Genomic DNA, 24509 nt, shown 5'->3' with positions numbered 1-24509 from the left:
AGAGACAACTCTCACACAAAGTGCAAATGGATGACGTTCTCTGATCATGTCACTTTAATTTTCCAGTTTATCAGTCATTTCAGTTCCAAACTAGAGTGACAAGATGGCATCACATTTGATCTTCATATATGTGATACAACCTCTCAGGTTTAGGAGTTCATAGGAGCTGAAGCCGCTGTCTTGGCTTGGGCGTCGTTGTGCCAACAGCACTTTGGTGATAACATTTCTTCTCTCCTCTGCTTGTCGCAGGATGAAGTGGCCCAGCCTCTGAACCTTTCAGCCAAACCCAAGACATCTGATGGCAAATCTCCCACGTCACCCACCTCCCCTCACATGCCAGCTCTGAGAATAAACAGCGGGACCAGTTCACTAAAGTCCTCGGTGCCAGCAACATTAGCGAGCCCTTCGGCCAGAGGCAGCACAATAGGTGAGCTCAGTTGTGTATATCCCACTCATAACCAGGGATTGCTCCTCATGGAAAGGGGGAATTGGGAAGTATCAGCCACTGCCAGGCAGTGAGCCAAGAGCTGTCTCAGGTTGACCATAATACTCCAGTTGGTTGGTGTGGGTGAAGAAACTCACAGAGACTTTCCTTTCAGGAGGGTATTTTAACTTTCACAGGCTCAGAAAACAAAGGCCTGTGTTATTTCAGATGCTGCTTTAACTTCTCATAAATGCTGCACACATTGAAGACAGTGATCTGTCTAATGGTGGACATTGAAGACCCATTATATTGCACTATGTTATCTAAAAGTGATGGTTGAACTTTCAAAAACAGCTCTTAAAGTTAAAATTCTATATCTTTCCAAAATTACAAGTTTAACCCTTAGTTCGTCCAAATGGTGAATGGAATATTATTTTACCTCAGTGTAATAAGCAAAGCAATCACCATGTTCATTCAAGAAAACCCCAAATTTGTTGTTCTATGTTGCAAAAATTCTTGACTGGCTGTTTTTAACATCATTCCAGAAAATTGTAATAATTATTCCTCCTGCCAAATTTATGTCTTTGCCTAAAGACCATTTAAATAGTAACAGTCTTATTGGTAATTTCATAAATCTGATGTGTTAAAGGGACTGTTCTTTGTGTGTATAAGGAAAATGTGTACACACCCCATTCTTGATCCTTCTAACTGAAATGTATTCCATGAAGTGATTGAGTATAACCTGAATCAAGATTTCATTATGTAAATCAAGTTCCGTTTTGGGAATTGAGTGAGGCAGATGTACTTTTTCTACTATCTGTTGTGTTCCTCCAAAAGCATCTCCTGCCTGGCCACTTTCAGGACTAGCACAAAAAACCAGAAAAGAAGCCATAGGTCAAACCTATCAGAAGCTGTGTCTGTGATACAGCAGTGCTAGGCAGTAAAACTTATTTAGTATGACACATTAGAATTATATAAATATTTTTTAAATATCACATTACTAATTGTTAGTGTCTGTATTGTTATTAACCCTACACTCTTTAACTGTGATAGATAGTAATGTATTTCATCTTTAACTTGCTTGACCCTGCTGTTCTCTATGCACAATGCATTGAATTTCATTTTTTTCACATAAGATTTTTTGTCCTTGAGTAGAGGGAACATCATATTTCTATGGGAAGTTAAGCATCTGACTCACATTTCAGTGGCAAGACATCTCCTGTTCTCCCCCCTCCAATCTCCTTTCCCTACACACCTGACATTTTCCATAGGTTTGAGACCCCTACAATTTACTTCTTTTAACAAGGTGCAGATTTTGAAATGCTGTACCTTTAATGAGTGATGATGTAATTGGATAAAAGCTGTGAGGATGAACAGAGCTTTAAAGGTCACTCTTGTAAGGAGAATTAATGTGTTATACCATTAATAAACCATGGAAAACTGTGGAGCAAAAGATAACATACTTAAGTTATTGTTAATGACATAGAGTTCACTGCTGTATATCTCTCTGCTACAAATATAGAAAGTGACTTTTTGAGGTTGCTGAGCAGTATCACTGTGCATGCTGTATATATAAGATAAGCTGTCTTTAACTGGTGCAGGAGCTGGATGGACACAGTGTGCTTCTAGTAGAGGTTTATCCTTTAATGGAGGACTGCAGGAAGGAAAAGCTCCTGAACACCCTACAAAGTCTCCTGCTAACTGCTAGGTCAGATCCAACACCAGTTACAGCAAGTAGAACTCATTGCCATGATGAAACTATTTGGTGATCTTGAAGTGAGCATGGAATTTCATGTCACCCCTCCAGCAGGAGCTACACCATGAAAAATCTTGATAGCAGTTTTAGCAAAGCTACAAAGGTTCCTAACATGGTAGGGAAACTGGATCACTTTCTCATCCTGAGCAATAAATCCCTCTGCAAAAAGCCACTGGGAAACACACATTTGTCAGACAGTCACCTCCACCACTGGAATGATTGGAGCTGTCAGCACAAGACACAGGTTGTCTGTCCTAGGTGTGCACAGCCCACCTTGCTGGGATGCAGCTGAGCTGCCACTTTTCACCACCATTAAGTTCAAATTAAAGCTATTCTCTGAAAGCAGCTCCTGAGGCTCCTTGGCTCCTATGACGTGGAGAAATGCCTGTGTATTGTTCAGTTTTCTTCAGGGGGACATGAGCTCAGAGCCTCAGAGATTATCAGCATAGCTGCGCTCAGGCATACAGCTCCACAGCCCTTTCCAGAGCTATCCCTATAGCATATAAATTGTGCTACAGACTGAGCAGTCACAAATGTCATGGCTTCATGTATGACTTTAAATCCAAGCATTTCTTTTTGGTAACAGGCATATGTCCGTGTACTAAAAACAGAAACAACTTCTCTCTGCTCTTTGCCATTATCTGCAACATCTCTGTGCTAGTTTGGCAATCCTTGGAACTAAGTTCATTTTATGTAATGCAGTTCCCCTCTCTGTCAATAATTCACCACCTACCCTAAACAACAATAATTTACATTCAACTCGCTTCTATATTAATCATTTCCCTGCACACCAGCATCTTGGCAGCTACTGAAAAACATAAGGAGTGCTTGCTTTTATTCACTGTCATGTGCCAAACTGTCTCAAAGATAGCAGTATTCAGGAAAAGCCAAATAGTCTGGAGAAGGGCATGAATTCCAGTTTCTAGGCAAATTTGGCTCTGTTACAGATTGAAAGTATTATACCTAGACAACAGCAAAAGCAGCACTAATGCTGCTGTTTGTTTGTTTATTTGCTTCCTTTTTAATTTATTCTGACTACATGCAAGGTTGATCAGATGCAAAGGTTAACAGATGCAAACTGGGGAAGAAACCAGGCAAGTTGGTAAAATGGAAATTAAAAAAAAAAAAAAGAATCAGCTGGTACCACTGTGCTAGTGTAGGCAATATTCTTCCTTATGCTGGGAAAACTGGAATTACTGGAATTCCATTGGCTGGGAATTACTCAACTGGGTCGTTTGATAAAAGCAATGTGGTTCAAGTAATTTCATATAAAACTCTCAGGGTTCTTGGGGTTTTAGCCAAAAGCTAGCTATTAGTACAATTAACAATATTCAAACTGCACAGGAACTTTTCTTTCTAGCTTTTGTTCTCCAAGGGAGACGGAAGTACCAGTCCCACTCTGTCTCTGGTCTAAAAAAACCACAACAATCAAACCCCAAACCAAACTAAAATCCTGACAGCAGCACAGCACTGAACTAATCTGACATCAGCTTTTTCCTCAGAAATGTTTTAAGCAGCAAGACAATGTCCCACGTTTTTGGCAATCAGCAGATCAGATAGAAGAGTCTAGCAATACAACGGGGATGTGTAATCTGACATGATTAGACAAGGCTCTTTAGGAACAGAACATTCATAATTGAGACAAAGAAAGAGTATTAATAACACTTTCCTAACACGGCAGTTAGCCATTTTATATTTCCTTTCTTTAATCTTAGTGTTTTTCAACAAATCATGGGATTTAATAGCGTGTTTTGGCAGATTAGAGGATTTATGGCCCAGATGTTTTTTGTTCTAAAAATGGATTAGGGTGTAAAGTTTGCTGGAATCCATGGAACATGTTGAGGCAAGCCGGTCATTTTGTGTGTGATTAGTGCCTGCCTTCTGTCTCACAGTCCCTCCATCTGTCACAATTCACCAATGGATCTGGTTAGATTTAGCCTCATGTCACAAACAGAAGTCCCTTTTCTGGGCAATTTCATATTACAGATTCATTTTATGCCATTTTTATGCCCTAGTTAAAAGACAGAAAGAAGTGTGTGTGCGTGTGTGTGCGCGCACACGTGTGGGGATGTGGAGGGGGAGAGGGAGGTTGATAGATATTAGCCTCTACTTTAATATCTGAAAAATACACCGGGGCTCGGAGTCTCCCATCAGTATTCTATCCTACAAATCACATGCAGATCATAATAAGTATAATCTACAGTACGCTAAAGGAGAAAAAAAATGACAAAGTGTCAACATTTAAAATTAAATAGTATTAGCTGTGCCGGTGATGCTTGTAACATTTTAAAAGGAAATAATTCAGTGACTACTAAGGCTAAGCCCTAGGCTGTGAATTTGCAGCAAAACAGTGGACATTTGACCTACTATTAGCAGCATGAATAGGAGTGGGAATGTAGGTCCGTGTAGCTGTGGTTTCTTGTACATTTATGAATGACAGGTGGTGGTGGGGAGTATTCAGTGGATGAGGTTTTTCTTCTCAGCCATTATGCATTTCATATGTATAGCAAACCACCGCCACCTGTGGTTTATTTTAATGTATTCACAAGTTTTAAGAAGGGGAAGAATGAAACGGTCTATTTTTAAGAGTTTGGGATTGCTGGCATGATCAAAGCTTCCCCTAACTCTTATCCGGTTACATCCTGCTGCATACAAACCACGGGGCTAACCTCTGCAGTGTCAGGGAAATATTGAAACTAATGGGATCAAATAGCAGGAATGAGAGTTTTGGCACCGAGGTTTCTCGTGCTTTATGTCCAGGTGGCTCTGCCATAAACAACAACAGAATTACAGAGCACAGACAGGTTTGTGGGCATTGCCTTTTAACTCTTTCTCATTAATAACGATGAACTGCATTCCACTGACGAGAGCTAAAGTGTTTTCTTGTAACTTTCTTTTTTTAAGACATCCTTTCTTCTATCACGTCGTCAGGTTATTTAAATGACCACGATGCTGTTACCAAGGCAATCCAGGAGGCCCGACAGATGAAGGAGCAGCTACGGAGGGAGCAGCAGGTGCTGGATGGGAAGGTGGCCGTGGTGAACAGCCTGGGTCTCAATAACTGCAGGACAGAAAAAGTGAGTTTCCCAGACTCCTTCTGCAATGGGTCAGAGTGTTCATGTCCCTCTCCCCACAGATACGCGGGTTTTTCCTTCCTTCTCATCCTCCTTTTTCTTATTCTGTTTTTTCCTTCCCTGTTTGTGAGACAGAATAGTTAAAAAAAAAAAAAGTGAAAAGCAAAATGGAAACCACAGCCAAAAGATGACATGAAAGAGAGGCCTGGAGACTCCTGGGGGAGAGTGGGGAGGAGGTAGAGATAGTTAAAGCCCTCACAAGAACTTTGGAGACCACTAATTCTCTGTTCCAGCCTGTCAACATGTATTAAGAGAAGGTGATCTTGGAAATCTCTGGGTCTGAGTGGAAATCTTGCTTTATGGAAATGCTTACATGTGTTTGTGAGATGAGCTGGATTTGGAAATATTCAAGCTCCTTTAGGAACATAAGCTTTGCTGATACTCAGGCTCAGCTTCTGGGTATTTAGCCTTGTGAGGTCGTCATATATGATATTTTGTGACCATTGCAATGTAGCACTGTCATGTCATGTTAGATGACTTAACAAAATTGAAAAGCGGAGAATTGACAACACAAACTGCACCAAATATTTGCAGTGAAACTTAGAGGCAGCAGAACATATGGGCCTTTCCACCTTCTGCTTTTGGACTGGCCTGTGAAGCTATGCTATAACAAAATACCAACAAAGTGGGTATTCTTTAGTAAAATTCGTATGTGCTCTAGCTGTCATGTGTGTCAGTGAGGTTGTGATTTGCTTCTTTTCTCTGTAAGTGCCTGATGTCTTTCTGTGCACTACCTTGGCTTATGGAGGATAAATAGACCTGCCAGTGTTTGCTGCCACGTTTACAGTGAGCTGTCCTTACAATGCTGCCACCTAAGATACACATCTCAGCTCTGGTGTGTGTCTCTCAGCATCGTATGCTTAGCAAGACTTTTCTCCTCTGCTCCTCTCCTTCCCTGCAGTATTTTCTGAGGTGATACAGCCTGTTGTTGTGCAGTACAAGGATCTCTGTTGTCACATTTGGTGTCAACTGCATTTAATTGAAACCACTTCCACTGTAAGGTCTTGTGCAATTCACTGAGACAGGCAGATAAATAGATTGAATAAAAATGATCAGCTATTTAGCAGAAACTTGAAATCCAGTCGTCCTAGGAAGCTTGTGAGTCAAACAATATTGTCCAGAATGAGCAGATTGCTAATTTGGATAGCTTTCCATTTTCCCTGGTTTTAGATGGAGTTTGATCAATAAGCTGTGAGAAGCCAGCAGCCTGTGTAATGAATGTTAAATGTACATGTGAGTCTCTCACCGCTGTACTTTTTTCCTCAGCCTATCCTGGGTGTCAGTGATGTAGAAATTACTCCAATTTCATGCACTTTCTGGAGAGGAAGGGGAAGGAAAAAAGAGGTCAGTGTGATAGGTATCTGGCAGTTCACACAGTCTCTCTCAGAAGAATAAGGGTGCTGCTATGGGGGAGAGAGAAAGAAAGAGAGGGATGGAGCATGTTTACGGCATTTCACAGAGAAGAGCACCAGAAGGGAAAGGGGAAAAGCAGAGTGTCAGATATAAGAAGAAGTGATCACAAGCACAAAGGAATTTATATTCAAATATTTAAGCATTCTTGAAAGGATGCTCGGAGCAGAAATTCCTTTTCTCTGCTCCCCATGTAGAAATGACTTTAACACTCAGCCAGATGCTAATGCAAAGTGACTCAAGCTATTCCTCGCAAGCATAGCTAAATTGCCGTTATTTGTTAAGCGCATTGAATTCAGCTGTGGATACAGCAGTTGGTTGCATTCAGAAAGCATCTGTACCCTTTTTTTTTCTTTTTCCTTTTTTTTTTTTTTTTTTTTTAAATCCTCCAAAGCAGAGGCAACTCTACCTATCTCCCCCCTCTCCTCCCTTGTGCTGGCTGGGAATTGTCAAGTGACAACCGACCAAATCCTTTTGGACAGGAAGCCTTCATCCTGAGTTCTATATACTTGCAAAGCAGGCCTTGTGGTTGGATCAGGAAGCCCATTAAAAGCACTTTGATGGTATGGAAATTCATCTTCATGAAGCACCCAGGCCCCTAAGCAGCATGCTGTTTAGCTGTGGTTACAGATCAGTCATTCACATCGGAGGGCAGTAATTGTGCTGACGGCTTGTTCGGCAATGGAAGCACATAAAATAATCCCAGGCCCTCCACCATGGCATTGCGAGTTAATCTTCTTTAATACAGATCAGCTGTTGTTCTAACACATGACTTTATGCTGGCTCTAGTGACTCTGCACAGCCTTTTGATTAAGTAACAGGAGTGGAACCATCTGCATTCACTTTATTCTGTTACTTTCCTATTCTTGGGATTCTCCTTATTCCTTCTGTTTTCACTTCACACCCTCAACCTCAGTTGAAGTTTATTTTCCTCTCTAATTCATACCTCCTGGTGGGCTCGTGGAGGGCAGACAGGAGTTCTTTTTACAAGGTAGCAGGAAGAAAAAATGGTTTGCTGAATAGAAAATTTTTCTAAAGCAACTGTAGGCTTTGGGGATTTTGATACAATTAATGCTAAAACTTTATTGGGGCTCACTGATTGGAACTCGATGATCTCAGAAGTATTTTCCAACCTAATTGATTCTGTGATTTATTTCAATATATGAAATTCATATCCAGACTAACAATCCAACTCCTAAATTTTGTGTCTTTTTGCTCTAGGAGTTTAAGGTTTTCTCACTAAGAGCAAGATCTGAGAGGAAAGCAAGTATTGCCATTTTTAATTAATTTTTTTCTGGTGTTCTGTTTTCAGAGGCAGAGAATTAGATAGTTGGGAATGTGGTTAGCAAGAAATACTGCTACAGGTTTGTTTATTATGGAGTTTCCCTTTTCAGAAGTTCAAGGTCCCCACCATGGGACTTAGTGGCAGCCCCTGAACTTTTGGGACATCATGTCTGTAACTTTTGCTTCCTGACCTGAGAATTGGAGATGTGGGGTGGAATTAAGAGAGCCTTAACCTAACATATATCTCTGTATCCCTGAGGATATTAGTACATTGAAATGCATATTATTATTTATAGGTAACAAACACTCATTCAGAGCTATCCCACATTTTTCTCCCTTCTTTGCTGCAGTGGGTAGTGTACTTTTGGAGACCTATGATTCTCTGAGAACTGCTGAGCTTTTTGTTGCAAGAATTGCTTCTGCAGCCTTTCGGTGGAGGTGGGCTCTGTGCCATTCCCAACATATATGGGAGACTCTTGGTGGGGATTTGTCTGCCAGGGGTAGCTGGGCAGGCTTGGGGCTGGAAAATCATCTTTGGGAGTCTCTGTTAAAGCTCTTTGGGCTCTTCATATGTGTCCTGTTTTCTTGCTCGTGTTCCCAGATGGGTTGATCCCTGTGGACAGCCAGACAGCCAGCTAAGGCAGTAGTCAGACGGGAATTTTGGGGAAGTAGAGCGAAACTGTATAAAAGGAGTCATACATAAGAAAATATTTTTAAAAATGGCTAAGATGATTTGGGTGAGTCACTTTTTGGGCATCCAACTTGGACCATCTTGACGGATTTGATTTTCAGAGGATTACAGTAAAAACTTTGAGCATCACAATGAACGTGGATTTGACTAAAACCTATTTTAATTGCAAATGCAGTAAAACATATTTTTACATTACTTTTCTTGGAAGCCTTTCCTTGTCTAAATGAGAAGAGTGTGTTTTTGTGGTTTCTTGGAAACCCGAGAGCATAGCTTTATTTGTAATTGTCATCTACAGTTAATTATAGCTTGATACGTACTATACATAAACAATGTTACCTATTATACTCAGAGCTCAGAGCTCAGCTGGGGTAAACACCACAACAGGCAGCAGCAGCCAGGGAACTCTGGCCTCTCTGTTCAGCCCCAAAACTGCAAGGGAGATGTAGACAAACACAAAGAGCCAGCATGTGTGTGCATGCATCCCAGCCTACAGTGCACTCCTTCAGGGATGCCCAACACAAACATTCACAGCTCTAGCCAGGAACTCCCCCACTGCAGCCAGACTCTCAGGGATGTCCTCTGTGGCAGAGGAGGAGGAGAAGGGCACACAAGCAGGTATTTGGACATGTGTGCACAGGCACAAACTGATTTCTGAGTGCTGGCAGTGGCTGGGACAGCTGTGTAAGGACACACAGCCACAGGAGCCTTTCTGATGTGTAGGGATGGAGTCACACTGCAGGCTGAGTGCATTCAAATACACCCCCCTCCATCCCCGTGCTGGGGGTGTGTCTCAACCTGTGGTACAAGTTCTCCCTGTTATTGCTTGGAGTGTGTCCTTTTAAAAGGCTCTGACATGTACTTGTCTGCTGGGTTGTGACTAAATAGCTATTTGTAACAATATTTATTCCAGCATTGTAAGCAGGAGCCTATTACTCATGCTTATGGAACACCGGGTTCAAGATGTCTTTCCTCCCATTCCCACTCACCCCTCCTCCCACCATCCTCCCCACTCCCACCCCCACCTCTCCCTCTTCCCCTTAAGAAAGTGCCAAACATGAAATGACAGTGACCAATGTTGACTTAATGTGGATGTTTAATAATGAAAAAAGTGTGTCAGTTCCAGCGTTAGTTACAAATGGCAGAAAGTATATCGGGTGGCAGCCCTGTAATAATTTTACATCCATCATTCCTTCTGATGCCTCGCTGGCTGCCTGATGGATGGGGATAGCAGAGTTAACTCTTGAGAAGCCACTGTGATCCGCTGAGCTGAAATTAATTTTGTCCCTGCTCTCCCCTTGGGAAGAAGGGGAATATTAAGAATCTCAAACCTGCAGTTCCTGCTGCCTTTGAGAAATAAAACACTGGAGCTCACTTTACTAAACACATAAGGGCTAGTTGGTTTAACACATGACATTTAAATTTTTCTTGCAGTAGAGAATTTTGCTTCAATAACTTTTTTTTCTTCCCCTGCTGCTTAGATTTGAAGCAGAAAGTCAAGGGAAAATTGCAGGACAGAAGGGCAGGCAGGAGAAGAAAAGAGAAGGTTGGTAGAACAGACTGTAACACTGTTCTTGCTGCAGACACTGAGAGACTATGGGTCAGACTAGATTGAGTAAGTTGTAATGATTGAAAGTGGGAGCTAGGCTTCCCAAACAGGAGAAATCCACTGAAAATTAGTCCAGAGGCACAACACTAACATCGTAAGCCAAATCACTTTGCAAGAGTTGAAACCTGCCCAATTTCATAATCTCCGTCGTATTTTACTGGAAAATTTTATTTCAGCATTCTCAAGGACTAGCAGAGGCTGTGTCACCCACAGATATTAAACACATCCACACTTCTCCCTGCAAGTTCAGCAGACCTAATGGGTACATCCTGTAGCCCACTCTGTTCCCCACTGGCCTGTAAATCTTCAGCAGAGCTGATCACTGTAATATTTTTGTTCTCTCCTTGCAGTGTGAGCAGAGATCCCTTTGGACTGATGGTTGTACAGTGTGGGGACCAGGTTGTGTCCTGCAGACAATGACCTGTTAGAGTCCCACAGCACAGAAGTTAATGTGTTATCCCAACAACTGTATATCCCCCTCTTATTACATCTCTCCTTACTCTCTTTCTAAGTTTGTTTCACTGAAGTTCTTGGTCAGCAGAAATTCTTGTGTGGGGATTGCAGTGCTCTTTGTTCCTGCTATCAGCACAGAGCACAAAACTTTTCAAAATGTTTGACAAGTCAAGCAGGTATTATGTCATCACCCATCCATTACCCAGATGTCAGACTTCCAGTAAGCCCAGTCAGCAGCCTCAGCAGGATCATCATGGTCAAGGAGTCCTGTTCAACAGGGCTACTGTACCCACTGCAATTTCTCCTGAAACTTTTCACAAATTTAGTTAAAAAAACACAGGTCAGGCTTTCATGCTGCAAAGATCAGAATTGGTTTTGCCCAACATTAAGCACATTAAGCAATAAACATTTTGATTCACTCCAGCTGAAAGTTTATCCATGTATTATCTGTCCACTCCTTTCCTCTCCCCATTCTTTTCCTTTTTTTTTTTTTCTTTTTTTCTTTTTTTTTCATTTGCTTTGTGGAGCTTGTGTATATTTATATTTACAGCCTCTGCATTTAATGGCCACATGCCTTGTTTTCACAGATGGCCAGTGGAAGAACTCCCTTCCCCCCTTTTCCTTCAGTAAAGCCTGCCTTTGGTTTGGCTGCCTTTGTCACAATGCCACTACTCTCAGTTAGCAAGTGCCTACACATAAGAGGGAGAGATTCTGCAGTAAGGACTTTTCTTATTCCCCCAAGGATTTTACGTCTTCATTTTAAAACACTGCTTTTTTTTTTCCCCCTCCTGATCGACCATCATTTATTAAATGCCCAGATGCATTTTTCAAAGACAAGATTAAGTATGGATATTTATGTGTGTCCTTAGTGCCGTGTGACGGCAGGGCTGCATGGGCAGGGTTAGCTCATAAAAAATGAAGCCTACAGAGGGAGGGATGGATTCTGCCCACAGATGTGTGTGTGAAACTCCAGTTGAAGTTAAGGAGAGCAGCAGGCAGAGAGGCAAGGGAAGAGCCCTAAACCCACAGTAGCTGCTGAAGTCCAAGTGGGAATTAAGACTTTGTTCACTCCGAAGGCCAGAGATTGGAAACATTCACAGCCTAGTGTGGGTCAGGGAGGACTGTAGCTGTTTATACTGTTGTGGAAGTTTTATGAAACCCAATAAAGATGGATCAACTTCCTCCTGAAAGAACAAACATATGAGTGATGGGGAATTCTCGTTACGACTTTTGAGCTTTTTGAGTCCTTGGGTTTAAGTTCTAAGCTGTGCCCCACAGCCATGAGAGCTTATTACTTCCTGAGATTTTTTATTATTTTTACATAATCACATGTCTCAAGTCAGTAGGGCTTTCACCACATTCATGGACTCCAGCATCAGTGCAGTACCTCTCTTCAGTGTAACAGAGGCTGGGCCTGATTCTTCTATGAATTGTGTCCATTTGGGCTCCTGAGGAATCAGCCTGACCTCTTCAGCAGGGCTGGAAGAAGTGTAAGCAAAGGTACATCAGCCTTCATAATTTGAATACCTTCTAGGGAAAAACAGAAAAAAAAAAGTAGTCTGTAATGGCTGTACCACTGCTTTGCAGTTGAGTCACCCATTGTTTATGAAACAATTGCCAGGAAAGCAGAGACTGTGTTCTTGCTTTCTCTTTGCATGCATGCAGACCCTCCTTCCCAGGAAATCCTGTGTGGGTTGTGATTTTCCTCTTGTTTCGTTTTCAGTGTGCCACCTCTCTCCCCAGTTAATGTTTTCTTTCCGCGCTGATCAGCTGACAGCACACTGCTTTCTGACTTGCTGTGAAGTCCCTGATTAAAATTTACATGGCACATTTCATCCAGAGACCTCAAAACTCCTCACAGTGGTGGGAAAGCATCACTATCTCCATCCTGTGGAGTTCAGGAAATTAAGGTGCAGTGACTGAACAATTCACAGAGAGTTACAGGCCATGTCAGCCCAAGAAGCAGTCTGGATGAGAAACTGGGTCATGGAACTCTTAACCTATTTGCAGTCAGCAGATTACAGCTGGATCTGGTTGAGGTCAGTGCCTGTGCCTGTGCTGTAACAACTTTCCTAAGAAGGAAACAGCATCTCATCATTCTGCTTTGATTTCCTTTTCCTTTTTATTCCTTCTTCAAAATAATGGGCTGAGCCAATCCTATGTGCATTTTCATGTAAAAGTCCTGATTTGCTCTGTCTCTCAGAGACCACAACAAAAGAAAAGCAGGACCTCAGTGTCCTCTAGAATTGCTACTTCCCCATCAGTTTGTTTCCAAGCCAAATGATACACTTTATGAATTAAGTAAATTTTTCTTTCTTTCTGAAATAAAGAATCTTAAAACACAAAAACAAACAAACAAAAAAACCAAACAAAAAAATTTTTGAAAACCCCGCAATACATTAGGGGCCTGACTCTTGCCAAGTTATTAAAAGAGGAAAATCCTCTTTTTATTTCAGTGGACTCTGTCATGCCTCCAGTGCTTTTAAAGATAATAACTTGAGAACCCCTAGAAACTGAAGCCCTGTGTCCACAATACACAACAAAGAAAAATGACTGTATAAGTTTCAGCAAATTCTTTCTGTGAATTGGTGTCCATCTGTTCCTGAGAGAAGAGTAATTAGATGTCTAGGTCTTTGTGGTCATTCTGATCTTTCCCCTATAACACCTCACAAGAAACCTCTCTACTGAGTCTGTAGAACACTTCATGTAGATTGCAAGTCAGATGCAATGATTTCTAGGCAGTATTAAGGCAATATGGATTTTAATAAGTACTGTAAACCAAAAGATATGGTTCCTCTAGCAACTGATGTAGCCCCAACTTAGACTGCGTGTCATAATTTTGAAAGAAGTACCATAAAATCAGAAAGATCCACAAATAAAGAATGTTCTTTTATTTTCTTGTTTCCAATGCTGTTTTTAGATTCTGTGGGTGGATTATTCCATGAAAAATAGAGATCTTGGATAAGCAAGATTGAAAGAGCTGAGGGGGTGGTAAATGCATTGTTTCTTCATACTCAACTTTGATGCAACAACAAAAAAATCTCCCAAATGATAACTTGCTGTGACATTATAAATAATCTTTCATCTTCTTTGGTGGTCCACAGAGTTTATATAATTGGAAGGCTAAACCCCTTCTTTGTTGTTTCTTGCGTTTTCATTAGTATAGTAGAAGACTATAAAATTGTGCAGCCAGAAGGGGTTTAACAATTACTGAGTCAACATTTGAAAGTCTCACTCTATTTTATCATTTATGCATGTGCTTTTTATGAGTTTTACAGCCCTGCAGGCGTTACTTAAGCAAGGTCCATTGCAGTGGTGGATCTATAACTGCTTTATTTTTATTTTGCTTTCCTTGGTACCATGTGCCATCAGCAAGAGTCACAATTCCATACTCATAAAGAAATTACAAGCTTGAGATGGTAATTTTTTTTGTAAGATTCAGGAGTGCTAATTTCAGTTACTAAAATATGTATCAGTCTTACTAAGAAAACTTTGGCAAGTCCCATAATGTGTGACTCAGTTTCCCTTCTGGTAAACAGTTAATAATCCTGCCTTTCTTTGTGAAATGTTGTGGGTAGTTCACTGATGAGTGAAGAACACTTGGGCAAGGTGACATGGAAAGACCCAAATCTAAATCAAAGATCTCTCTGAAAACAGCTGGAAATTCTCCTACAGCAGTTAGAGGTGTAACAGGATCTGGGCTGTAACAAGGTTTGGACTGGGACATAGACAGTGTGCACAGTACCTGTTTTGAAATACCATGGCATTAATATGCAGCAGCAGAGTCCGGAATGCAAATAATTCATCATGTGCAAACCTCTGGGCACAGCTCTCACTATTGCCATTTGTTCCCTTTAAGTTCTACCAGCTCTCTGTCATCTGTAATGCCTGCCTACCTCATGTTTTCCACATTTGTAAGACTGTGGATGGAAGTTCTAGAGCTCAGGCTATCCTGATGTTTATTACTACAAGAGGCAGAGGGTTTGCAGAGAAAAATTGCTTTTACAAAGTGTCCATTCATGTTGGATGGAGTGTAAAACTCTTTAACTTCTTAGAGAGCTGAGGAAAATACCACAGGGTAGAGTGGGTAACACCTGGTGCCACCAGCTTGTCTAATAATTAATATGTTTTTTCTGTCATAAAGTGGACTTTTATCGTGCAATCATAGCAATTGATCTGCCCAAACTTTAAGATTTGGTGCATGTTGACCAAGGTATGTGTTTTATCCTTCCTTGCTGGGGAAGATGTGCCTCAGTACCACAAACCCCATCAGACACTGTCCCAGGTCCTGCTCATCAATCTAAGATAAAAACTACCTCCTCAAAACTCAATTCTATTTGAAAATACCACCTTTAGCATTTAGATCTGGGGAATAGCTGGACAAACAGTAGTTGGAGGGGAAGGGAAGAAATGAGACACACAAAAGGACAGTAGCAGACAACCATCTGTTTCTTTTTAATGTATTGACACTGAGCAAAGGTAGCAGGCTGTGTCCATCTGTGTGTGTGGAATTCCTAGGTGCAAGAAATGATCAACAAGTTTCTCCTTGCACTCTGCAGGTAACTGTGTTTGGCTCTCTCCACCTTTATTTTTGCCTGGCCTTTCAGTTCCCTTGGGATATGAAAAGTGGGAATACGATGTTATGTTCCTGAAACACTCTTCCTCGGCAATTCTGCATTGGCTGTTTCTCTCTGCAGGCATCAAAACTGAGAGGAGAAACATTCCTGTCAGGGAAGCTGGGGGTAGGGTGAGGGGAGCAGCAAAGTGGAGAGTGGACTGCCTCAGTAAAAATGCTAACCTTGAATTATGCAATCGGAAAAACAGCTCTTGCCAAAACGCGACTCCAACGGAGTTCAGAGTGCCGGCAGAGTTTGCCAAACACCCCAGCCAAAAGGATGTCTCAGAGAGGGGGAGGAGGGATCCACGGCCATATGCCCAGCATTCACAGTATTCTGGGAGGACTGTGGAGCCCTTCTGGAATGTAGATGTGTAAATGGTCTCAGGTGCACCCTGAGCACTGGTGCCATGAACCGGTACAAGATGGGAGCAGTGAGGGCGGAGGGCAGCAGGCAAATCTATCAGGATGTTTTTATTTCTCAAGCATTCCAAGGTTTTGCTTCACTTTTATGTAGTAGTGGGAGGAGTTCTGGCAAACAGGATCAGGCTGTTCTACATATGTTTTGACTCTTCTTGTTTTATGTTTCTTCTATGAAAGAGACTGCAACCAAGTTCTTGTCATTTTTAGATCAATGTTTTGTTAAACTACGACAGCTATCCATGACAGAGAGCCAACTAACTTTTGCAGCTGACCACAAAACTGAGTCTGACTTGTGGTGCTTAGTCATTTTTAATATATTTTTTTTTACATGACATATTCCATGTGTGTATGTGTTTTTGTTCTTTTAAATATAATTAGAGCACTCCTAGGAGTTGTGGTGCAAGTCAGTCTTCTTTGGCTGGGTAATTTCTCTGATTAATAAAGTTTTAGAAACTTCTCATCACATTGTGGCTATTGATTAAACTTCTCTGGTTATACCTTGAACAATTGGGCTGTTTTGAGATTGAAGGCTCTCTACAGTATTATCTTCTCTGGTTTACCCATTAGAATTTTAAATGATTTAGTCAACAGAGCTCTTGCTGTCCCTGCAGAGAGTCTCTCCTACAATCCAATATAAATTATGACTAGGGAGCCCTTCATAAAGAAATAAGATATTTATGAAATGTCTTTCAGCCTTCTGAGGTCTGATACAAAATTCAGAAATTCGAAATCACTTCATGTTTAGCAAGAGATGGCTATGCTTCTTCTCCTGGAAGGACAGTAGTGCTCCCTGCTATTTGTTTTTGCTGCTTTGTGCTGTCTAATTCTTAGAATTGCTTGTCTCACAAGCAATTCTTTACACATCTTTCCTGGGTTTGGACCAACCTTGCCTGTTGTTCCCAGCAATATTAGTTCTAGGCTGCAGTAGATGCCACCTGGCATTTTCATGAGGTGAAGAGCATTTCATACCTGAAACAAAGGGATGTTTTGCTGAATTCAACATACTTCTAACCACCTGTTGTCACTGGGTGGGGCCTCATCTTGCTGCTGTTTAAACAGCTAATCCAACACTGCAGAGTGGTGGCAGTTTTGGGAACGTGTAATTTGATTTTGAGTTATGATAATGATGATAAATAGGTCCTGGTTTTGTATGAACTTCAAATCATTGTGGACTTCTTGTCTGAAGTTATTATGTAGATGTCCTTGTCTGTTGTGGGTTGGTGAGGTGCAGTTGGAACTGGTTGATCTTTAAGGTCTCTTTCAACCCAAACCATTCTGTGGTTCTATGATTGTGTGAGGGGAGGCTGGGATAGCAGTTATCAGCAGGTTGCCAGTTTGTTTGGTGTCAGAGAAGAAAAAAACTTCTCCTTTGTTTCTTTGGAGGTTCCATAAATACTTGTCCATAAACTGAAAGACTCTGTAGAAAAGGTAAATAGGTGCTTCCATCAAATGAAAAGCAGTAAGTCATCAACTGAATGCTTTCAGGCAAAACAACATGGGATTGCTGCTTAGCCACTTTCAAACATTTAGTAATTGTAAAAGTGTTTCTCAATGTCAAGACTGGGAAAAATCAGCGTAGGACAGGAAATCATAATACTGCTGACCTTTGGTCAGGCTTTTGCATCCTGCCAGGGTGTTGCTGATCTCCTTCAGCTCTCCTAATACTGTTTTGTTTGCACTTTCGAGGGGGGTCAGTTGGGTGGTTAGTTTTTTTAATGGCTCGAGATGGAATATATCTTAAAGATCACATACCTCCAAGTGCCCTGTCATGGGCAGGGGCACCTTCCACTAGACCAGGTTGCACAGAGCCCCATCCAGCCTGGCCTTGAACAACTCCTTGAATGGGACATCTGTAACTTCTCTGGGCAGCCTGATCCAAAGCCTTACCACCCTCAGAGCAAAGAATTTGTCCCTAATATCTGATATAAATCTACTGTCTTTCCGTGTGAAGCCATTGTCCATTGTCTTGTCACTCCAGGCCCTTGTAAATAATCTCTCTTCATCCTTCTTGTCAGCTCCCTTCAGATACTGGAAAGCCACAATTAGATCACCCTAAAACCTTCTCTTTTCCAGGCTGAACAACCCCAATTCCCATAGCCTTTCCTCACAGGACATGTGCTGTTGCAGAGGCTCAGGCAAGAGCAGGCCTTAGACTTATTATCGCCTTTGTGCTTTTAGACTTAAAACATTTCTGAATATTAACAATATTAAAAGTTCAGCTGGCTGCTTTGATCCTCTGTTTCAAGAGCGATGTCATGCAGAAGTTCTTTTTAGCTGCCATCTTATCATTGGTGGTTGAATTACACGTTTAGGTAGCAAGGAATAAATTGTCACCATTTTAAAAGGATGATTTGAGTGTTCATCATGTTACAGTTCTCTGGAGAGCCACCTCCATGTGATGCCTTGGGAAGGCTGACCTGGAGCAGAGACTGGACAGAGCTGGAGAATAAAGTAGATATTTATTGAAAGGCCTTCAGGGTACGCCTTGGGCAACACAAGAGCCTGACCAGGGCTACACCCAAGGTGGACTTAGAATGGTCACAAAATCGCTGAGTGGTCATGAATTCTCACACATTTGTAAGTTTTGGTCCATTTGCATATTGAGGTTAAATTTTCCAATTACAGTTTCAGGTTGTGAGGTCCCATCTTCGTGTTAATCCCTTCAGACCAACTTTGTTTGTGCTTTTGGCCATCAAAGTTGTCCTTGGTGTGCAGCAGGAAAAGGATGTTTTGTCTCCCTACTTTGTGAGGAGAGCTTACAAACACTTAATATGAGGCTCAGATCTGCACCCCCAGGCAGCCCAGAATCTGAAAAGCATGATATCTAAAACTTAAGGCATCACATGCACAGAGGCTGCATGGAGCTCCATGCTCATCTGACATAATCCCATCACACCTGTGCTCCCTCACTTCATCCAGCATGGCTGGACCTCCAAATGCTAAACTCTGCCCAAGGTGGAGTGTGGCAGAGGCTCTGTGGGCTTGTAAAGTCAGTCTCTGATGAACGAGCCATACCTGCAGTGTGCCTCACAGGCAGCATTCCAGAGTAGCCACTGACCTCGGGACTCAATCAGATCATGTCAGCAGAGTGTGGCTGGGGATGGAACTGCCTCTGACTCCAGGAGCTGCATTTACTGCCCTAAGAAGAAGCTGTTAAGCCCATGCCCTTTGTGCTCTCAGCTCTGTTTTTCTAAGAGGTTTACACATGCTTCAGAAGAAGTCTGCAGCAGAGTAACTCTCCTCCCCCATAATACAGCCAACAAGAGAAAATACTCTTTTACACTCTAGTTTGGTGGCAATGTTTTAAAATTATTCCTGACATAAAAATTTTTGAACTCCAGCACTATAAAGTTGACAGTAAATAGATTTTTTTTCCTGAGGAAAAACTGTTCACTTCCATTATATATCTGCAATAGATTTGGAAGAAATACAAAGTCAACTTTTTCCTGACTTTTTGACTTCTGACAGGCTGCTTTGGAAATGAGAGCTGAGTTAAAAATGGTGGATCAAAGAGTTTGGTAAAGCTAAATGCTTGAGTAGTTCAGGTGCTTATTTGAAGCTTCTCCAAGCTTTCTGGATCTCCTGTGCCTCGTAGTGTTATGGAAACCCTTTTGCTTAGGATAGGCTGAGTCTGCTGCGTGAGCTTTTCCTGCAAAAACCAAGAGGATAACTCATCTTGCATGCTTTCCATGGTGAAGTGTCAGGGTATAGACAGAGCACCAGGAGTGTGAAAGGGATTCGTAGTGAAAATGAATGTGAGGAATAGGAAAGCTAACCACATGTTCCCTAAACTCCGTGAGCATACAAAGTTGAGCAGATTAGCCTTGTTTCTAACTCTTCTTGAGAAAATCTTTGTGCAGTGATTTACATGAATTTGAACCATTCTTTGAACTGCAGATGCAGGGACATCACTTTGCAGGGAGCATTTCTGTATTCACATTGTTCTCTTTTCTGTTTTCTTGTGTAACACAACCCAGTGACATTATTAGGCTACATGGAACAGTTGCCATGTGAAAACTGAAAGTTTTTTTAGTTTATTGATCTTTTACAGTCAACAGGAGTGGAATAGAGTGAGGAAACAGAAATCTTTTCTTTCAGGAAGAAGCTCAAAAGAATTTTTTTGACTGGAGCCACTTCATTATCGTGCTGTATCAAGTCGTTTTCTTAGCTTTGCAAAAGGCACAGTGCCTGAGATTTTGAAATGTTAGTATTGCTTCCCTGAAAGATTTATTTTTAAACATGTGATTGTCAGGAAGATAGAATGCTCATGAGCAAAAGTCATTGGGAAAACAAAAACAGTTGGAAAATGGAACACCTTTGTGTTTGTAAAGTCAAACAATTCAGGGGGAAGTGAGGTGTTTTCTTGAAGAGAACATTGGAATTAATTGCCCTAGCATGTTGTTCTGGCAGTGTCTTTAGACACCACTGCAGCCTGACAGATTAATTGGCAGCACACACCAGCCTGTTGCAATCCAGGGTTCACAGTTAGTTCTGACCAGATGAATGATAGACGGGGTGTTAGTAGGGTTGGACAAAACAGTCTGGACAAGAACACAAACTGCTGCCCAAGGATCATGCTTAACTCAGGCTGGACCTTTCCCAAGACATGAATAAGTTTGAACTGGGTTTTTTTTTTGCCCTATGGGCTGCTTCCTAAAATACTGCCTTTTAAAAAGGAAACAGAGCAAAGCCATCCATGTCTCTGCACTTTGATTGCAGGCTAGAAATAGAGTGAAATAATAAATACATTGCAAAAGAGCATGTATCACCTAAACTTCCAGGCCAGCTTTACAGTCCCAGGAACACAGGGAGTTGAAGTATTCTTCAGATGTGCAGCCAATTTTATCATGCCTAACTAAGCCAATCTTTTCAACACTATGGAGTTTGCTTATCATTAGCTAATAAGCAAGTTTTAAAAAGGACTTTATGGTAGAGTCTGTAACCCTGTCTCTTCCAGAAAAAGCATTATTATTTATTCTTCAATACATGGCTCAGTAAACTGTTGTCAGTAGTTATTTAGCTTCCCTGTTAACCTCCTAAATAACATACAAACTTTGGAGTTAAAATATTTCATTATTTTCCTGATCCAAATCCTGTCATCTTTGCCCATATAGGACAAAACAACACTGGAGACCCTGACTCAGCAGCTGGCAGTAAAACAGAGTGAAGATGGGAAGTTCAGCCACGCGATGATGGATTTCAACATGAGTGGGGATTCTGACGGTCAGTACAAATAAATGGCTTTTCCCTCTTTCCAAGTTTGTGTGTGTGTGTCAGCAGGATCTGAGGGAGAATCCAAGTGCTTTGGGGGCCCATGAGGAATACAATGTGTTAGCAATAAGTGGCTATGAAACAAGGCAGGACGAAGTGATTAATTGTGGGGTACTTTGGGTCTGGAGATGATTTTTAGCCTTCCCTCTGTCCACCGAAGGTCTTGAGATGGGACCAAAAATGTGTTTCTGATAATAAAAGAGACTAAAGGAGGCAAATGTACGTGGGGTAAGCGAGATCACACAAGGAAGCCATGAAGTGTAGACCTGATCGTCAGGAAGTGCTGTGTGCTCTGCATCTGTGGGAGCTTTGTTGGTTTGATGAAGCAAGAATAATGTTTTATTTGTTTCTCTGCTATTTCATACATTGTTAAGGAGATGTAAGCACTAAAACAGGCAAGTATGTAAATATTCATTTGCTAGTTAGAGAATTGCTTAAGAAGAAACGCCAGTACTGCCATCTATCACCTCCTTTCTGTCTCAGGAAAGGTAGAAGATAGGTGACATAATATGACCAGCATTCTGTGAGCAAGAAAGGAAGAAAATAAACAGTAAACCTGCATTGATAAGTATATATTGCTTTATGTAATAAAGCAGTAAAAGATGGCTTAGAAAAGCTGTTTAGTACTTTGTATTAAAAAACAATCAAAAGTCCTTACCAGGTCTATATTATGTGATACTGAATTAATAGAATAACTAAACCAGGCAATACACAATGTATTAACCCTGTTGTGAATACTGACTTGTAGAATGTGCAGCGCCTGACCTTGGTTACTGGTGGCAGAGGAAGCTGCATATTGAAACACAAGCTGGAAACTTTTTCCTCTTTTTTAGGAAGTGCAGGGGTTTCAGAGTCTCGGATTTACCGGGAATCCCGAGGACGTGGTAGCAACGAGCCCCACATCAAGCGCCCAATGAACGCATTCATGGTGTGGGCCAAGGACGAGCGGAGGAAGATCCTTCAGGCCTTCCCTGACATGCACAACTCCAACATCAGCAAGATACTAGGTAAGAAGGACAGAGCTCTGCCCTCCCAGAGCAAAGTTTGCAAAGATTCTGAGTTTAGCTGAGCACCCGAAAGAGCAGAATTGCGTCTCTCTCTCTTGGTCTCCAGTCACTGCACCAAGAAAACAGTGGTATGAGTTTCCCCTGTGCTGCCCAGCAGTATGTATTAACCACAACCTGAAATATCCTTGTGTCTTTGTAATTATTGAGATTGTGGTGGTGGTTGGGCCCTGCACAGAGGAGAGATGGAGTAGCCTGTAGTTCCCAGGTTTTCCTTTTTAAATATGGAGGTTATATTTCTCCTTTTCCAGAGAGTGGTAACTTCACCACACTGCCACAGCTTTTCCAACAACACAAACAGTGGCTTAACCCATTCATCTGTCAGTTCCCTCAGGTCCTGCAGATGCATCTTAGCAGGTCCCATGGATCTGTGCACCTTCAGGTTCTCGAACCTGATCTTCTCCTACAGTGTGTGATTATTCATTCTTCCATATATCAAAAAGAATTTTAAAAAAACCCTAATTTCCATGTTCTCTGCTCTTCACATCCTGATCAGTATTTCTCATGAACATCATCTGCTGAATCTCATGCCAAAGTCTTCCAACTTTGATGAAAGTTTTTCACTATTTGATCAGATTCTCAGGACCATGTTCTGTCCTAAGTTACTCCTCTGTGGTGTGCTGGATGATACAGTAGGTGAATAATGAAGCTCACTGAGGCCAGTGAATTACTTTTCAGCAGAAATATAATACATCTGCAACCAAATTAGAGATATTGCATTTTTACCAGCAAAAACAGCTACAGGACCCAAGCATCCCTTGGGCCAGTGGCTAAGCAGGGAACATGTTTACCTGTGCTGCAGATCTCACTGGTTTTGCAGGCTGCTCAAGAGTTGTAGTGCAGTTATAATGTCAGCGTTAACCAGCTGCAGGGCTGGTAAATATGCCAAGCTTAGAATGGTCAGAGGTTTGAGGCTTACCTTGATTAGAGTGGTATTATGAAAAGTTAGCAGGGGGCAAGTGGAAATGAGATGAATTGGTTGGAGAAGCAAAATGTATTGCCATGGATGGCAGATGTGATGATATTAACCCATGATTTAAAGGGTGGCACGAGATGATTAGATTAGTTATGGGAACAGGATTAGAAGGCTAAATTGGTTATGTTGATGGCAATATAACCTTATACTGGTTAAAAGTGATTATACTGGTCAGAGGTGTATGATGTGATTAGCCGGAGGACAGGGCAGTAATAGTTTTGGTCTGTTTCTAAATTGAGAGTAGACCTGGTTAAACCTGTTTTTGAGTAATCAGCTTCAGAAATCTACAAGATCATTCTGAATGGCCCTTTTCATATAGAAAGTACAAAGGGAGCTTGATGTTTTCCCTCTTAACTGATTGTTTTGGATAACAACCTCCGACAGCACGCTGCTAATTCATTCTGCTTAAAACAGGCGCTTGAGCTGGGCTGACATTTTACGCAGTCTCTGGGGATCCTGGTTGACATTTTAAAGGGCTTCTAAGCATTTTATAATACCCTAAAATCTGGTTTTAATAAACCATTCTGCTGAAATTGTTAACATAAGGAATCACCTTTTACTATTTGGCGCTAGATCAGGGAGATATGGAGACATCTTTTTCTGATTAGATATACAGTAGTTGGAGTAAAATGTGCAAATTCATTACAGATCCTGTTGAGGTGACAGACAGTATAGCTGACTCCAAACTCTCTGTTTTGCTGCCAGATATGGGGAAAAGCAAGGTCTGAGACAGTGAAAGATGATGTTTCTATTTCTTTACAGCATCACATTTCATTATTTTTTTTTTTTTTCATTCTACGTGTGCAATAGCGAGGGATGTCCTGGCATCTTGCTTCTTAACAGAAGCATTACAAAGTTCTTCCCTCAGCTGCAAAAGGCCAGTCTTTTGAAGTCAGCAGGGAGCTGTCTGTTAACTGCCATAGGGTGACCAATTAGAAGCTCACAGTTCAGCCAGGTATTAGGGTGTCCTTATTAGAAAGCCACAATTTTTCCTTCCCACTTTTCCAGCAGCACTGCTTCAGATTGAGGTCACAGAGCTTGTTGTCACACAGAGTAACTTAGACAGAGTTCTCAGCAATCAAGGGTCATTTTTATAGTAAAATGAGGGGAGGTGCCCTTCCCAGTGCTAGAATTCTCTAGGGATTATGTTTGACACTGTGGTATTATGTTTTGAGCATAAAAATTAGATACAGGGATTTGTCACTAAATTCATCTGTGCATACGTTTGTCATCCATCTGTTCATTGCAACTTAAACTTGTGGATAATGGTTTTTTTAGTAAATTGTTAAAAAAGTGCTAAAATAGAGACTGCTGGACCCTATCAATTTAATAATGCATTGTTTAGATATTTCAGTAAATATTTTAATTAATTTCACTGAGAAATCTATGTAAAGATTTTAGG

General features: G+C 41.4%; 1 protein-coding gene across 1 annotated transcript in view; it reads left to right on the top strand.

The window, feature by feature from the left end:
- The window catches only part of SOX5 (SRY-box transcription factor 5), a 289723-nt gene that overhangs the window by 251955 nt on the left and 13259 nt on the right, over positions 1-24509 (top strand). Inside the window, exons 10-13 of the mRNA XM_083859043.1 lie at positions 250-427; positions 5085-5257; positions 20911-21019; positions 21901-22074. Coding sequence (XP_083715169.1) covers positions 250-427; positions 5085-5257; positions 20911-21019; positions 21901-22074 — 634 coding nt within the window. The remainder of the gene's footprint in view (positions 1-249; positions 428-5084; positions 5258-20910; positions 21020-21900; positions 22075-24509) is intronic.

Source organism: Zosterops lateralis (assembly GCF_965231275.1).
Source record: "Zosterops lateralis genome assembly, chromosome: 4".
In the NCBI taxonomy this organism is placed as follows: Eukaryota; Metazoa; Chordata; class Aves; order Passeriformes; family Zosteropidae; genus Zosterops; species Zosterops lateralis.
The sequence above is the reverse complement of the archived record's forward strand: the minus strand, read 5'-3'. Positions and strand labels throughout refer to the sequence as shown.